General features: G+C 35.4%; 2 protein-coding genes and 1 long non-coding RNA gene across 3 annotated transcripts in view; 1 reads left to right on the top strand and 2 right to left on the bottom strand.

The window, feature by feature from the left end:
• plx (PTB_TBC1D1_like and TBC domain-containing protein plx) overlaps nucleotides 1–6879 on the bottom strand; it is a 160813-nt gene extending 153934 nt beyond the window's left edge. The window contains exon 1 of the mRNA XM_074174024.1: nucleotides 6739–6879. Coding sequence (XP_074030125.1) covers nucleotides 6739–6879 — 141 coding nt within the window. The remainder of the gene's footprint in view (nucleotides 1–6738) is intronic.
• On the top strand, nucleotides 6651–6857 carry LOC141481805 (uncharacterized). The gene is made up of 2 exons (XR_012465189.1): nucleotides 6651–6698; nucleotides 6771–6857. It is a non-coding gene; the product is annotated as an uncharacterized lncRNA (long non-coding RNA).
• An 8043-nt stretch (nucleotides 6880–14922) lies between the features above and the next one.
• On the bottom strand, nucleotides 14923–15762 carry pen-2 (presenilin enhancer, gamma-secretase subunit). The gene is made up of 3 exons (XM_023159413.2): nucleotides 15602–15762; nucleotides 15447–15551; nucleotides 14923–15348 (listed from the first exon to the last, which is right to left on the bottom strand). The coding sequence occupies exons 1-3, from the start codon at nucleotides 15660–15662 to the stop codon at nucleotides 15209–15211; spliced, it is 306 nt and encodes a 101-aa protein (XP_023015181.1). The 5' UTR covers nucleotides 15663–15762; the 3' UTR covers nucleotides 14923–15208.
• Nucleotides 15763–16796: the final 1034 nt, after the last annotated feature.

Raw genomic sequence — 16796 nt, 5'->3', positions numbered from 1 at the left:
CCGGATTTGCCTCATGTCGGAAGAACCAAATTGTGGCAAGTTTTAAAAGAATTAAATTTCCGGTGGGAGAAATCAGACCGAAAATCACTTTTGATTGACCGGGAAGAGATAATATGTTGGAGAAGAAAGTATCTAAGATCTATACGAAAATTTCGAGCTGAAGGAAGGCCAATTTACTATCAGGACGAAACGTGGGTAAACGCAGGTCATACTCTCACAAAAATTTGGACAGATAAAAATATATCAAGCTCCAGGCAAGCCTTTATGGAGGGTTGGTCTACTGGTATTTCCCCACCCTCTGGTAAAGGCAGTAGATTAATAGTTTCTCACATTGGCAGTGAAAAAGGATTTGCTAAGCATGGTTTGTTGGAATTTGAATCCAAAAGCACAAAAGACTATCACGAGGAGATGACAGCTGATGTTTTCGAAGAGTATTTTGAGCAGATGATTGAACATATACCACCAAACTCATTTATAGTATTAGATAATGCACCTTATCATTCACGACTAGTTGAAAGACTTCCAACGACTGCGTCGAAGAAACAGGATATCATTGACTGGCTGCGGAATAAGTCCCTGCCTTACGAAGATAGAATGGTTAAAGAAGAACTTTCAAAAATTGCCCGGCAACACAAATCTAAGTTCAAGAAATACGTAGTTGACAAAATGGCGGAAAGACGAAACATCACAGTCCTTAGACTTCCACCCTACCACTGCGAATTAAATCCAATTGAACTCATTTGGGCACAAATGAAAGCTATGTAGCTAGAAAAATACGTCATATAAAATACAAGCTGTACGTGAATTGTTATATGAGTCTTTACAACATATTACAGAACAAAATTGGCGAGATGCAGTAAGACATGCAATAGAAGAAGAACAAAAAATGTGGGATCTTGACAATATAATTGATGCGACTGTAGAGACACAACCGCTAATTATTAACCTGCAAGACGACTCGGATTCCGAAGATGATCCTGTTTATTTTGAATTTGAATAGTTTTGTAAGTAATCGTAGTTTATATCATTTAAAAATAGGTATTAATTAAATAAATGTATCTTTTACAAATTGCAAGTAACTTATTATTTTTGAATAAAATAAAGAAATTTTTTTAAAATAAAAATACAGTTTACAGTACCTACAGTTTAAGAATATTAATATATTTATTTATTTAAAGTAACTAATGTTTTAATCATATACTCTACGACACTGGTCACTCATTTCCACTCAAAATACCTATATAATCGGATTAAAAGTTTTATAGCTGTATTGTATTTCTTCAGATACAAGGTGGGTTAGTCGAAAACATTTCGAACTGCCAGTTTTAGTTTGGTTTTTGTTATTATATCATATTAGCTGTCCTCTCTGTATTTCAGTTCTCTAATGAGGGTCAAACTTACAGTGAGCTATCAACAAATTATGAACGGACTATAGAAACTTCTTCAACTTTTATGAAAGAGATGTACAAAAAGTAAAACTTTTCGAACTAAATACATACGAAACTCTGAGAGTTCTAAACTTGTGTAAGCTAAGGATTAACGAGGTCTTATCTTACACCGTGCGGTTCCCAGCGCTGGAAGGCAGGTTCCCAGGAGTTAATATTCGACTCCTACAGACAGCAAGCTAATCAAGCGACTACTTACCAACCAAGTGAAATTTTTTGTAACATGTTAACATCTGCAACGATTTTTGAAATGTCACTGCTGCCGACACTGGTACATTTCGTAGATTTTCTCACAATTACACTCTGCTGTAATGGTTTGGCCCGGTTGCAGAAACTGACCACCTTACATTAACCATGGTCTTTTTTGTTGGGTTTTCTCCTTGAGGAGTGCCTGGGTGGCTCATGGGTGTCCAACCACTGTCAAATCCTCGTACTGGATTACTGTAGGTTGACCACTTCGCGGCTCATCTTCGAGGGTAAAGTCTCCGGAACGAAATTTTGCAAACCAACGTGGAACAGTGCGTTCATTAACACTATCATTGCCAAATGCTCAATTGATTTTTCGGGCTGTTTTGCCAGCGCTTTGGTTCAATTTGAGTTCAAAGAAAAATTGGACAAAAATCGAAAATTTTCTATCGGTCAGAAAAATTTATATTCTTGAGATATGGAGCTACTAAAACACGTGACATTAAAACGGTTGGATGGAAGAGCAATTGCTGCCTTGATTTATCATGAGACGTTGAATTCTGCCATTTGTTAGGTTAGATTAGTATCTCTTGTCCCAGATAGCACAGGACGTTTTAAAGACGTCCATTGCATGTCCATTTATTGTCTGAATGTCCAGGACCAAGTCTGGACGTTTTAAGTATGTCCAGTTTAGTAAATCCTCGGAACGTCCAGAAACATATGTCCGTAGAACGTCCATTTTAGGTACTTCATTATATTTCCATTGGATTCACGTTCGCATTGTATTATTTCATGAGAAGTATTAAAAAATCAGGATATATTATAATGAAATGATCATAAAAGACGGCGTATATATAAGTCTATTATACAAAAAACGTCTCATTCAGCAAGACGTTGTTATAACATTAAATCATCAATAAGCAGTAGAACATTTGCAGGTAATGCCAACTGTGTATGAAGTTATCCAACATATAGGTATCAAAGTCATATAGGTAACATCAAAGAACAATTTCAAACATTGATATCTCGAGAATGGAGTTTTAGGAATTATATTATATGATTTTCGAATTCCAAATTGATACCTACATAAAACACGAAGTCATGCGTAACATGTGCGCACGCGTATGACTGATTTCAAATTGTGGAGTTTTGGACTTTAGTTGATAACTTGGGGCAGGTTGTATAATGCAATTTTACGAACTACTGAACTGTGTAGGTTCAGTTGCCAAGGAACTAGGAATTAGGGTTGGCTAATGATTAACGCATTTCTAACTCAATTTGCATGCGACTGTTTAAAATGACAATTTTAAACTTCCCGCCATCAGAGTCACCAGCCACAGAACGCGTCTTGTTATATTTTACTGTCGGCTGTACGGAAGTCTGGTCGATTTTAATTATTATATTCTTCACCTTTGGCTGCATCCCTTTTTTGATATTTCAGTTTATTCAATGACAAAAAAAGGTAAGTAATGCAGTTCAGATCACTGAACTGTCCATTAATCAATGACTAAAACCGACTGAACTAAAACTATAAGTTCCGTTTTAGATCATATATAGCGAATGTTTGCGAGAAATAATAATATAGCATAGCTTACATGTACTTACATGTCCAGAACCACAGGTACGGAACAGTTGGTTACGTACCTGTGGTTCTGTATTTTGTGTGACGCGTGACTGTCTTTGTCATTCGTGTTACTCGTACTCGACTGTTTTAGTGATTGTGGTCGACTTACTAACGTTTGCACTTTATCTTACTGAATACTAAAAAGCAAAAAGGTTAGTGAATTCATAATGTCTAGGTCAAACTTAAACAAACATTATATGCGTGCTAAACGGCATTCGCAATTTGTTCCCTATACACTCATCCCGCCGATCGCAGGTTCATCATGAGAACAAACAGCCGAATGTGTTGAAGCCACTAGTTTTCAGTACGAAGAAGTGAAGAAAAATGCAGCTCATATCATAACTGAGTATACTCGTATATTATTTAGACACCGCCTACATTAGATATCTATAATAATTTAATACAGATTGGATTTTCATATTGATCATCTGCCATTCATTTCGAATAAGCAATTTGAATTATTTTCAGGTTCAGCTGAGAAGGCAAATATGGCTAAATCACTACAGAAAACGGAACTGTCGATTCAGGCATGGCTAAAAAAGGCGAAGGAAAGGAAGGACGTGAAATCTACGAAAAAGTTTGAATATAATAATTTATTTTAAGTTATTATTTTCAATGGATTTTGAAATTTTCAATATTCTCTTAATTTTCTCGAAGCAATCTGACCTAATAAATATAAAATAAATGATTTTTAGCCTACAGAAACGCATGACAGAAACAAATAGACCATCCTGTGAATATCTTTTTGAGCTTCTAATTATGTTCATGAAATGTTCTCAAATGGACGTCCTAAAGACATCCTGATTATTAACAATGGACGTTACAAAGACGTCAGGACATCCTCAAAACGTCCCTAAAATGGACGTTTTGAGGATGTCCTGAATGTCCAAGCGGGACGTTTCAAAAACGTCCATGAGACGTATTTATGCCATCTGGGGTACTGAGTAACCTTTCAATAAAAGCATTTATTATTGTTATTTTTATTATTAAAACTTTTGAACCAAGCTAATACTACATTTATTTTTTCGATTCACCACTACCGATCATCCGCCATTGATATTTTGAATATTTTTGGTAAAAATGATATTACCCTCGACTTGCAGGGTCATATGAACCTGGCAGTCTTTATTGGGTCGTCGATGGATATCTCTAGAATACTTTACTGTCAACGCTTATGTTCCCCAGGGATCCATATTGTCTCCAATCCTCTTTTTATTGTATATCAATGACTTATTGGAAAAAACAAGAATCCAAGCACACTTGCCACATCAATCCATTTGGATTCCAGGACATCGGCAGCAGGAGGTTGCATATTTCAATGAGGATCTAGAGGTGATTTCAAGTTAGGGTTCAATTCATTGCCACCAAAACCTGGGCATCGGGTTTCCCCAAAAAGATAAATGTCTCTCAACTGGATATAACAATGTCAGGACAGACAATTTCGCTTTCTGATTCGATAAGTTTGTTAAAATGAACACCACTGTGTCTTGACACAATCATGTCGCTGGAATTGTAAAGGCTGCTTTTTAAAAACTTGGAACACTGTTACGAACCAGAAAAGTGTACAAACCTCAGCAACTTCTGATGCTTTATAAAGCTCAGAGTAGACCTTCTTTGGAGTATTGTTCTCGTGTATGGAGCTCCGCTCCCAAACATACCCTAAAGTTGCTAGATTTCATCCAGAAAAGAGCCACACGCCTGATTGGAGTCGCGAATATCACTTGCAACCTCGATAGTCTGGAACATCGAAGCAAGGTTGGAAACTTGTCACTCTTCTATGGATACTTTCACGGGAGGTGTACAAGAGACAAGATTCTACCAAGAGTGGTACATATCAGAATTCATTGCACCTCGAATTTCACTGTTTAAGAACGCTTTCATTTGGAAAACTGCTTTTATGTAAAATCAACTTCCTGAGAATGTTTTTCCAAATGAATTGAACCTCCAGCCATTCAAATCCAATGTGAATCGCTACTTTCGCACAGGCACCGCTCTCAGAGGACCTTGAGGATTTTCTTGTAGTGCTTGTGTTTTATCCTAAAAAGCGCAACCTAAATTGGACAACAGACCTCTCCATCAGGAAACCGTTGTTTAGGAAAGCCAAACGGAGATTTGAAATATAGTTCTTTTTATAGAAACAAAATTCCTTTTCTTTCAGTCAACGTTTGTAACTGAACATATTGAAGAAGAGCAAACCGTAAAAGCATGTTTCGAATCAATTAGAACACTCTTCAGAGCGATATAGGCCGGTAGAACGGAATTATTGAGGCAGTATAAAAATATTCGATCAATATACCACAGTTCGGGTGAAAAAATTGGGTAAATATTCGTTTTGAGGGCACCCGACGATTTTGAAAAAAAATTTAAGTGTACCTACGTATTTTGATGCGTAGATTACGAATCTGTAAGAAAAAAGCACCGCTCTTCCTTATTTACAAAGTTACGGCCCTTCAAAGTTCAGAAAAGAGCAACTTTTCAGCTTTCTTTTTCACAAGATAAACTATTTAAAAACACAAGCATTTATTCACTAGGTCACCTTTATACACCTTATTCCTCCTTCTTTGACACTTTTCACTTCAACATCAACATTTTTCTTATAAAAAACCTAATTTAAAAACGAATGCTTACGTCAGTCGTACCAACTATGCCATTAACCTTAAAAACGTAACAATAAGATATATAACCAAAAAGCAGCTCCGTACATTTTTCAACATTTTCATTGGAAAAATGTTGATTGTTGAAGTGAAAAGTGTCAAGGAAGGAGGAGTCAGGTGTAGAGGTGACCTAATGAATAAATGCTTGTGTTTTAAAATAGTTTATCTTGTGGAAAAGAAGGCCGAAAAGTTGCCCTTTTCTGAACTTTGAAGGGCCGTAACTTTGTAAATAAGGGAGAGCGCCGGTTTTTTATTTCGGATTCGTAATCTACGCATCAAAATACGAGAGTACACTCAAAATTTTTTTCAAAATTGTCGTGTGCCCTCAAAACGAATATTTACCAAAAATTGATATGAAAATTAAACCCAAGTTTTCAACATTTATTTTGTTTGTCGATAGTCGTTTTTCTACTTTGAAAATTTTGAAAAAAAATTAACATTCACCAATTACATACCCTTTTTTATTGCAGGTTTTGAAGAGTGCATAAGAATGTTTTTCGTGCAGATAATTTCATTTCTGATTTCCACCCAGATTTTGAATTCTCCAAAAATACCTATTCCATCTTTACATTTCGTTCACAATTCGAAAAATGAAAAGACTTTCCGTAAATATCTACAACTATTCATTGTACGGAAAATCTTCCCGTTGTCGAATAGATTCTCCAGATTATTTATTCATATTTCATATTACGGATTGCTTTCATGAATGACTCATGCCCAACCACAACAATCAGTAGTGGTTAATCACGCATTCAGGCCACCAGTATCAACAATAACAATAGAAATGTGGTACGCACTACCTAAAGTTCTGAACGAAAACGTAACATACCTTTTCACTGTAGTTTCTTTTTCTGATCTCAGACACAATCCAAGGTAGCATTGGGCTGGAGAATCGCTTATCCATAGCAGTAAATCCTTGGTATACGACGGGAATCAACTTCATTTTGAGGCTATGATATTCGAAAAACATAAACTAGGTATGAAAACACTCACAAAATCATTAATGAATGGACTGATAATCATTAACAAATGTAATCAAACAAATGAACACTGAGTAGATAAGTATATTTTCACCACTACAACTGATCTCTATCTCTCAAAATTGTTTCAAACTTCTTAGGTTATTTCACTGGAAGTGCTGCGCATTGGCGAGGAAAACTTTTATTGATCGACGGGTGAGTTTGTATGCATACACACTCCGAGTAATTACAAATGCGAAAAAGAAAACAATTCATTTAGCTGGGAAGTATCTCCTCATTCACTCGGAAATTACCTAATTTGAAATTTTGTAATTCACCGGTTCAACATCCATACCTAATGAACACCCAATTTCCATTTTTTTGTAGTACGTTCACTTCATTAGCGAGTTCAATAGTTTCTCAGCGACTGTATAAAATTGACAAACACAATTCAATTATCTTATTCTGTTTCACTGAGCCGGTGGAACTCGAATATTCATAAAATAAAGAATGAATATAAACAATGAAATGAAAGGTTTCCGCGGCACGTCGATTTTGCGCAGTTGTGGAAGCCGGCATCAGCTTGATAGGAACGTAGACTTACCTACGTACATATGTAGTTTTATAACGTCACAGATTCGATTGTAAATGTCTACATACACTTAGTTCCGTTGCGGTTTTGAAAGAAAAGTTTTATTTTCATATCAGTCCGTGCATATATGATGTGTTTCATTTTCGATAACCAGGTGCACCTGGATGCACCGCGTTGATGAGGCCAATAGACAGACACACGCACGCACACGAGCATACGCACGCACTAACACAAACACACACATATGCTCTCACGTACGCACACACATACGTACACATGCACTCACGCACATTCGCAAACGCGTGAGTTTGTGTTTCTGTTTATTGGCCTCACCAGCTCGGTGCAACCGAGTGCAAAAATAAGCAACACACGTGTTCTTGGTTTGCCTTTCCATTTACTTGTGCCACACTAACAATGTCCATGAGATTTTTCCCCTTTTCGTTCAAACACACTCATCAAAAAATAAGGTGAATGTTCAAATTTCGCCAGCTACGTACATTCGATTAGCGATTTTTTATTTTTTGTATGTTGGTACACTCGTCTCGAACATATGTTCACAGTTACTGCTGTTTAGCGTGTTTGATTTGTTGGTGAGACGCATACAAATTAGAAGTGTTTTGAAAACGTTGATTTTCTGCTATTGAATAGGGGAGAATGTTCCACGATCAGACATGTTCCACAATCAGACAAAGCATGTAATTTCGAAATTCCAGCCGCGAGTTCAATGTTTTTCGTTCGGATAGTAGGGTTACACACGCAGTTTTGGTAAACAAAGTTGAAACGCTATTCTTTTGGATTTGAGCATTTTTCAACAAAAAACTTGTTTTCCTAGGTAAGTTTTTCATATCCTTGATTTGATATTATAAGCCTTAATTTCTCTTTTGGAACTAGTAGTACAAAAACAATCTGTTGTCAGATTTTGGGCTATTTTATTGACATTTTATGGGCGAGTTTACTTTTGTAGGTTATGTATGGAGTTCACAGTTGAATTTAATTTTGTATAACGGTTTAAGTTCCACCATCAGACAGCATCTGTGTTCCACAATAAGATACTGTCTGATTGTGGAACACAATTCGTGTCGTTAAAAAAGTGAATGTTTCTGAGAAAATGTTAATTATATTCCAGAAAATGTCTCGAGGACGTCAACAAAAAAGCAGTAAAGGCCAACTTGACGAACAATCCATGAGAGCTCCCGTTAGAACAGTCACCGAAGAAAAGATATCTTTAAGACAAGCAGCTGAAAGATACAATTTAAAATTTCAAACGGTTCATGAATATGTGAAAAGGCGAAAACAAAATCCCACCAAGGAAATTAAAATGTCTCCGAATTATGCATGTAGGAAGATTTTTTTTGAAAAACAAGAAAAAGACCTAGCCGATTACGTATTAACTTGCCCAAAAATGTGTTACGGGCAAACGGTGGTTAATATAAGAAAACTGGCTTATGAAATGGCAATCATTAATAATTGTAAAATTCCGGAAAATTGGAAAACAAACAAGGAAGCTGGACGCGAATGGTTCCTTGAATTTATGTCCAGACATGCAGAATTAAGTCTTCGTCAGCCAGAAGGATGTAGTCTCTCCAGAGCGACATCAATCAACAAGCACAATGTTGGACTTTTTTTCAACAATTTGGAAACATTGTTTGAAAAGTAGGGAACTTTTTGTAGCGGTACAAGAATTTATAATTTAGATGAAACTGCCACTACAACCGTCCAAAAACCGAAAAAGATTGTTGCCCAGAAAGGGATCGAGCAGGTATCTTCCTGCACGAGCGCCGAACGAGGTTCACTGGTCACCACTTGTTGTTATGGAGCACCTTATGGTACTTTGCGATTGGTTTCCGACTCTGGATGGTTGACTCGTGAATTGTTTCCAAGCGTTGTGGAGCACTTCATTGAACATACGTCCAGCACAAAAGAAAACCCTTCCCTCCTGATTTTTGACAATCACGAGAGTCACCTGACGATAGGGGGAATAAATCTAGCAAAAGAAAATTGAGTGATCATTTTGACATTACCACCGCATACTTCCAACAAGATGCAACCGTTAGATGTCTCTGTTTTTTTCGTTCAAATCATTCTACAATACTGCCTTACAAACACGGCTTTTAGAACACCCTGGGATACCCGTTTCTATTTTTGGTATAGCTGGCTGTGTTAATTATGCATTTGAAAAATCGATGACGCCAGCTAATATAAAATCCGGATTTCGAAAAACTGGGATTTATCCTTTCGATAAATTCATATTTACAGATGACGACTTTGCAATTAGTAGCGTAACTGATAGGAATGTGGATCAAAACAATGAATTCAAAGGATACACAAAAGCGTAAGAACGAAAGAATCAGAGAAAGAAGAGAGAAAAAGCTAAAAGTATTATCACCACCGACACTCCAGAAAAGATTGCCCTGGAAACTAAACAGATGGAGAGAGAAAGAAAAAAAAACTTGAAGAAGAAAAATATCTTGAGAAGAAAAGAAGAATTCGATGAAGACTCAACAGACGAAGAAAATGAGAATGCGGCGGTGCTTGTAACTGAAGATTCTAATGATGATATTGATATTATAGGAGAAATCGATCCACCACCTCTTGTAGACAATTAATAAAGAGCCAGAAGTTGCCGACTTTATTTTGATAGAATTTATAGACAAAACGAAAAAATGTATTACCTAGCTGAAGTATTGTCTAAAAGAGATAAGGAATGTGAGGTTAAATTTCTGAAAAAGTCCATTATAACAGCCTTATTTACCCCGAAATAGAAGACGTCTCTTTGGTATGCTTGGAAAACATTAAGATGGTGTTACCAAAATCATCACACGTGGGAACAACAAAACAGCAACAATCATATTTGAAGTTTGAAGTTAATTTTTCAGCCTTAGAAGTTCGTTAACACAGTACTAAAAATCTTATTGTGGAACATGCCGTGTCTGGATGTGGAACATGTATGTTCCACATCCAGACAACTGCCCTTTCATTTTAAAACAAAAAATTTTTGAATTATTTTTTGGTTTATAATGTATATTCTACCATAGAACCTTATATGCACAGCCTTAATTTGTATTAGTGACAATCATATTTTCGTTTGTTCAATAAATAAGGTCAATATTTAGCAAAACCTATTTTGTGTCTGATTGTGGAACACTCTCCCCTAAACTAAAAAACACGCTTTTGAAGAACATCGAACTAAAAAGTTATTTTTTCAATAAGCTCAAAACAATAACGATCGAAAAATACTAGTATAGATATAATTGTGGGCACTTTGTGCCATATTTTCTGTATATCTAGCGCCCGGGCATTTTTCACAATAATACTAGTATTTTTCGATCGTTTTTGTTTCAAGCATATTTAAAAAAATATTTTTACTTTTTAGTTTGATATTCTTTAAAAGCGTGTTTTTACTTTTTGTAAACTAGATTTATCTATTTTGATTTTCTTTTGAACAACCTATCAATGATGTTACATCCAGCGCCATCTGCCCGCGAATAGATCATGCAATAATGCCGATAATTCTGCCAATACACATTCCGAGCTTGAAAGTTACAAAGAAACAATCATACATACAAACAAACATACATACATACAGGTGAAGCTAATATAAAGCGTGTTAAAAAGTGGATCGAAGAGTTTGTATCAAATTTTGTGTAAAACATGGAATAAAGTGCTCAAAAGCACTTCAAATATTGACAGTGGCATTCAATGATTGTACTCTTAGTGAAAAAAAAAATTTACAAGTGGAACAAGCTTGTTTGAAGGTGAATGCCAATGTTTCATGATGAATTTCATTAGTTCGGACTTCCATTGTCTAATATTATATAAAATAGTTTGAAATCCCTAAAAAAAATATTACAAATGAAAGATTAAAAACAATAACTGTGAAAAACAATATTAAGTAAAAAAACCCTGAAATGGAATTGCAGTGAAATAAAATACAAGTAAAAAATAGAACAATTAAACAAAAAAATGAGAGATTCCAAGCCAAGTTACTTCACGACGTTTCGATTGTCAGTATCCACAATCGTCTTCGGGTGACTGGACTAATTCCTCCAAGAGATTACTATTTATGGGTCATTCCAGTACTTTCACTGTCTCCTCTTCCCTCTTTTCGCTTCACCGGTTTAGCGGGAGATGACCGTTTGGCGGGAGTTGGCCATTTTTCGCTTGATTATGGATTTCCATATGTTCCGTATCTCTACACTAGCTTAGCTAAAAACGTTGTTGGACAACATGTATATGCGGCTTCTTTGAATTTCCTCCTAAACCAGTGTTCTTCCCTGTGTATGATCTCAGCTTGGGACCACTCAATGTTATGTTGATGGGTCCAAAAATGCTCTGCTCTTTACTGGTTTCGCCTCGCTGTGTGTGTTTTTTGTGCTCAGCAATGCGAACTTTCAATGGCCTTTAAGTTTCACCGATATAGGATTTTCCGCACAATTAATGTCACGATAATGCACCTGGTCACGCGGCATTGCTTTTTCGTAATTTTTCAACCAAAAACAACACCGTAATCATGTCTTAGCCACCGTATTCACCAGATTTGGCCCCCTGCGATTTGTTCCCAAGATTGAAGAGACTCATGAAAGGACGGCGTTTTGTGACGCTGAAAGACCTCAAGGACATACAAAAAAGTGGACATACAAAAAAGTACATACAGAACTGCTTTGAGGATTACAAAAAATCGCTGCCACAATTGTATTATATCTGAGGGGAAGAAAGCAGAAATTGATGAATAAATAATTCAACCTATTTTTGAACAGACAGCGTATGTACCTATTCATCTATCAGGGGAAGAACTAGATCACCAAAACCGATCAGAAAATATAATGAAATACATATGACTTTTTCAGACACACTACTTGTCATTAGCCAGGTGAACAGGAAACTGCGATACACAAAACATTTCGTTAAATCAAGTCATGAAATGATTGGCCAGATTCCGAACTTCGAAAAGTGATCTTGAAATAAGACTTATACTCGTAACTGAGTATCTGATTCGTTTAATATAATTTGAAGTTATTTTTGTTTTCATAAAACGATTTTTCACGCCATTTTGCTTACATTTTAGTGAGTATCATCTTAACAGTCGATGTGCATCAGACAAAAAATATTTTTGTTTTTCCGGAATCCACCCGCTCTGCAGGGGTTGCGAGTGTTTTAGTTTTCATAAGACGATTCAAAGGACACTTTAAATACCTCTTACTGATTTTGATCTTGACGGTCGGTGCATTTTGTACAGAAATTAGTTATTTTAATTAATTTTCTCGGCGTCCATTCACTTCGAAGAAATTTCCATTCCAACGATTTTCTTTTATTTTTTTATTACACGCTTTATATTAACTTCGCCTGTTGGTATGTATGTATGTTTGTTTGTTTGTTTGAGAGTTACAAACTGTATTTGACAGAATTATAGACATTATTGCTTGATCTATTCGCTGGCAGATGGCGCTGTAACCCTTTTTGCGCGCCTGCTGCCTTGGGCATGGTAGCTGATTTTCAGGATCCCTCTCCGGAATCGAAAAATATCAATGATCATTTTTGTAAACAATATACGGCTGATTGATCCCAAAGTTTAGATAAAATAAATATAGTTTAAAAAGAACAAAAAAAACACGCTTTTATAGCACACGAAACTGAAAAATGAAAATAGTTTAAAAAACTAAGAAATACACTTTTAAAGAACATCAAACTAAACAGTTAAAAATAGTTTTTTTTTATAAATTGATGGATTCAGCCGTTACTACGTGGTAGGAAATCATAATGAAGAAAAGAAAAATGAAACTTTCTATGTTTTTACCACTATTATTTGTAACGTTATTGCAGTTTCGTCGTAGGTATATTTGTTTTATTATAGCTATTATAATATTATCCACTTCAAAGTATGCTGTTTTTAATAGACAAATCTGCCCATATCCTTTTATTTCTGTATTTCTTGTCAAAGTCTTTTCATGTGAAACAGTTTCTTTTAGGAAAGAAAGTTTTTAGCCTTCTACTTCTTCATCTTGTTGCAGAAATGTGGGAATTTTCCAAAAATTGAAAGGAAGCAATCAATGTCAAAAATTATCTTTATACAAAGATGTGTAAATCATGCAAAGAAGTAACTTCCAGACACAAACTGTAAGAAAAAGCCTTTTCGAAGCAGCTAATTTCATATGAATTCGTAACTGTAATATTCCAAATCTCAGTCAGTGCTAACCCAAAAATTATTCATGTCCATGTAATCTCCATTTATGAAGTAGGTAATAAAAGCATTCATCATATTCCTTTGTATTATTTTTTAAATCAAAACTAACTGATGAGTGACGTAATGTATTTTGAAAGATTTGGGTCCAATGGATTTTGAACAGACATATTAATAAATGTTGAGAATATTAAGTATTAATATCAGTAACCTTTGATCCTTTCTGGGATTTGTCCCTTCCCATACCACAAAGATCTGGCCAAGTGAGTTTGTCACATTGCTTAAATTCTTTCACAAGAAAGGAAACTCTGGATGGAGATGAAAAACCAATGTGTTCGAGGTGCAAGCAAAGGAGAAAATGTACAAAGTCTTTATCAATCTATAAGTTTCCTCGTATTTTAGTAATTCATTTGAAAAGATTCTCTCCGACGGAAAGGTTCAGAGGCAAATTGAATGTTTCCATTGACTTTTCTTCAGATGGATTAGATATGAGCAGTTATGCCGCAGACAATGTGGCTCCTTGTCGTTATAATCTATATGCACTTTCAAATCACAGTGGGACTACTTACAATGGACATTACACAGCATATTACAGACACCCATATAGTGGCACGTGGCATGAATACGATTCACACGTGTTCCCAATTTCGCCAAAATCACTTGTGAGCAATGAGGCATATGTCCTCTTTCATGAACAGGAGGGAATGAAGCAGCACATTTCTTGAATTTGGAATTTTATCGATTTGGTATGAATTATGGAAACTGAATTAATGTATCGAAGCTAGTGCAGGCAAGTTTTTTTGACAATCAATATTCAGACGAAGAGCTTTATTGAACGGTTGTAGATTGTTCCATATAATCATCTCAGAAGAAAGGGGAATATATACACCTCCGATAATAATTGTTGACGCCCCTATCAATAATTCAGCATACAGATGTTCTACATTGCTAGGAGGGATTTCGATCAATTCCGTTATCTAAGGTTCCTTTGTGGCCCTTACCATTTCCTTAGCATCTTTTTATATCACTATTTGTTTGGTCTCTATCAAATCTATATGCGTTGAAACCTTTTACATCTAATCAACTATTTGACTAGTAAAATTATAGTATCATAGTTTGAACACAACAGTTTTTTGACATTTTGAAAATACACAGTTAGGTCGAGTGTTTTCTGCATGAAATTTCTCATGTGAAAGTATTCAGATGATGGGCAGCAAATCCTTACCAAGTAAATAACGACATGTAAAAGACTTCGGTTTACTATTTTAAGAAACTCTTAAAACGCTTATTTAACAGTTTTATTCTGATATACACTGTTTTAAATTCCATAGTTCAAAAAAGTGTGTACTTTATGTTACTGTGCAACAAACAGTAAATAAAATTATCTTTGGTTCACAGTCCAACATTGTCTACTTTTCATTTCCAATAATAGTTGACAAAGATTGCTAATACAATCAATATCAATAGTATGAAGAGCAAATAAACACAATTATCTGAAAAATTATTAGTATTTGAATTGTTCAGTTCTATTCTTAGTATAAAAGGGCCAATGGTGAGATCTTCGATGTCTTCAAGGTGTTCCCACAGGTATCATAAATGAAATATAGTCAGCAAACTCGCCCCAATTGGCTCTGTTGATTTGAAAAATAGCAACCCATGTTACCAGTGCAGTAAACCAAATCACTGATCCAACTGCAGAAAATATCACATCTGTAACAGAATTGCATGTTATATTCTCAAAATTCATTCCATAGCATGATTTGTATGAATATTCTATTTAGGGTTGGAAAAAGGGAATAACCACCAACATTTTTTAATGTGCTTTTGTTCTTCGTATTCCGGTTTCCTAAAGGCCTCATTGAAAAACCATACTGCATTTACTGCCCATACAAAAGGAAGTAAGAAAATACCAACTGAAAAGAAATTCAAAAGTTATCCAAAATTTTGAATTCAACTGACCTACTTCTGAAATACCATTTACAGAGATATAATTTCTTCTCATTTGATGCCTTTGACAAATCCATTTTTCAACAAAGTTGATTTTTGTTGTAAAGTAATTGATATAAAATAATAGGATGATGAAAATGAAATGATTATGACAATTATGACAAGACACAGCACAGAACACTAATGAAGGAATGACCAGGGTTGCCATTCGATAAATTATTTTCGTACTACAATAAAGTAGTAGTAATGAAGTCACTGAATTCCTAATTTTTCTTTGTGCGCATCCTTCTATATCTATGTCAAAGTCAAATTTTCAAACGCTTGCATAGATTCGTTGAACTTGAATCCATGTTTTTCCGTCTATACATCTTCTCGCCCAGACTTAACAGCCAATGAAGTCCGAGATAAACTGTCAAAATATAAATGTTTTGTGAAAATCTCACAATAAAGTGTTTCGTGAAAACGTTATAGATTGAGTGTCACTATTTTTCGAGTTCAAAACTCATGGATAATTGAAATTTCTTCTGAAAGAAATTATGTCTCTGTTATACTGAATGCCGGATTATATGCGAAGAAAATATGATTCAGTTACATCCTCCAGAGCAAAGTAATTGGTTTTGATTGGATATCAGTTAACGACACTAAGAAAATAAATCTTTGGGGGTCGAATATTCCATTTTTGGAACATCACAACGCGACATTCGTTGAGAAGCAGTATTGTTTTGGTCATACGACACCCAAACAGTGTACGTGAAGTTGATGGTATTCATCTTGCGCGACTCAGTACTCCAATTTGCATTGCTAGTTAGCATTGCGTAACGTATTGCATTAATATCAAATTATCCACAGAATAATGAACAATCAGAAATCCTACTCTCCCGCAAACGGACGGTCACTTCTCTGGTTGCATTTTTCATTGGTTGAAGCTGATAAATGACAGAGAACACACACTTTTGGTAATGGCCACCACAGAAGAAACAAAATTTAGTGTTCTATGCCATGGTTCAACCCTCAGAGTAATAGAAAATACCTATACAAACACAACAGATTTGTAAACAACCAGGATATTCATCTCTCCCGCAGTAGAATGTGAAGTGAGGAAATTGTATACATAATACTCTGAACTGGTTCCAAAATTAGAATCTAAAAGGCTTGTAATGTCGCAGATTATGAATTTTGGGTTGAAATTCAAGATGAGTTTGATGATTTAT

The sequence above is a fragment of the Leptinotarsa decemlineata genome, unplaced genomic scaffold (genome assembly GCF_025532065.1).
Source record: "Leptinotarsa decemlineata unplaced genomic scaffold, Ldec_3_MD MMD2_tig00000505_RagTag_RagTag, whole genome shotgun sequence".
Lineage (NCBI taxonomy): Eukaryota > Metazoa > Arthropoda > Insecta > Coleoptera > Chrysomelidae > Leptinotarsa > Leptinotarsa decemlineata.
This window is presented reverse-complemented; position numbering and strand designations above follow the sequence as displayed.

Bases quoted from the DNA above. Each gene is read 5' to 3' on its own strand.
- pen-2 (XM_023159413.2), bottom strand. From the start codon at position 15,662: ATGGATTTGTCAAAGGCATCAAATGAGAAGAAATTATATCTCTGTAAA. The intron at 15,552-15,601 runs GTAGGTCAGTTG...ATTTCTTTTCAG, and splicing joins CTGTAAATGGTATTTCAGAA to TTGGTATTTTCTTACTTCCT. The intron at 15,349-15,446 runs GTTGGTGGTTAT...ATTCTGTTACAG, and splicing joins ACAAAAGCACATTAAAAAAT to ATGTGATATTTTCTGCAGTT.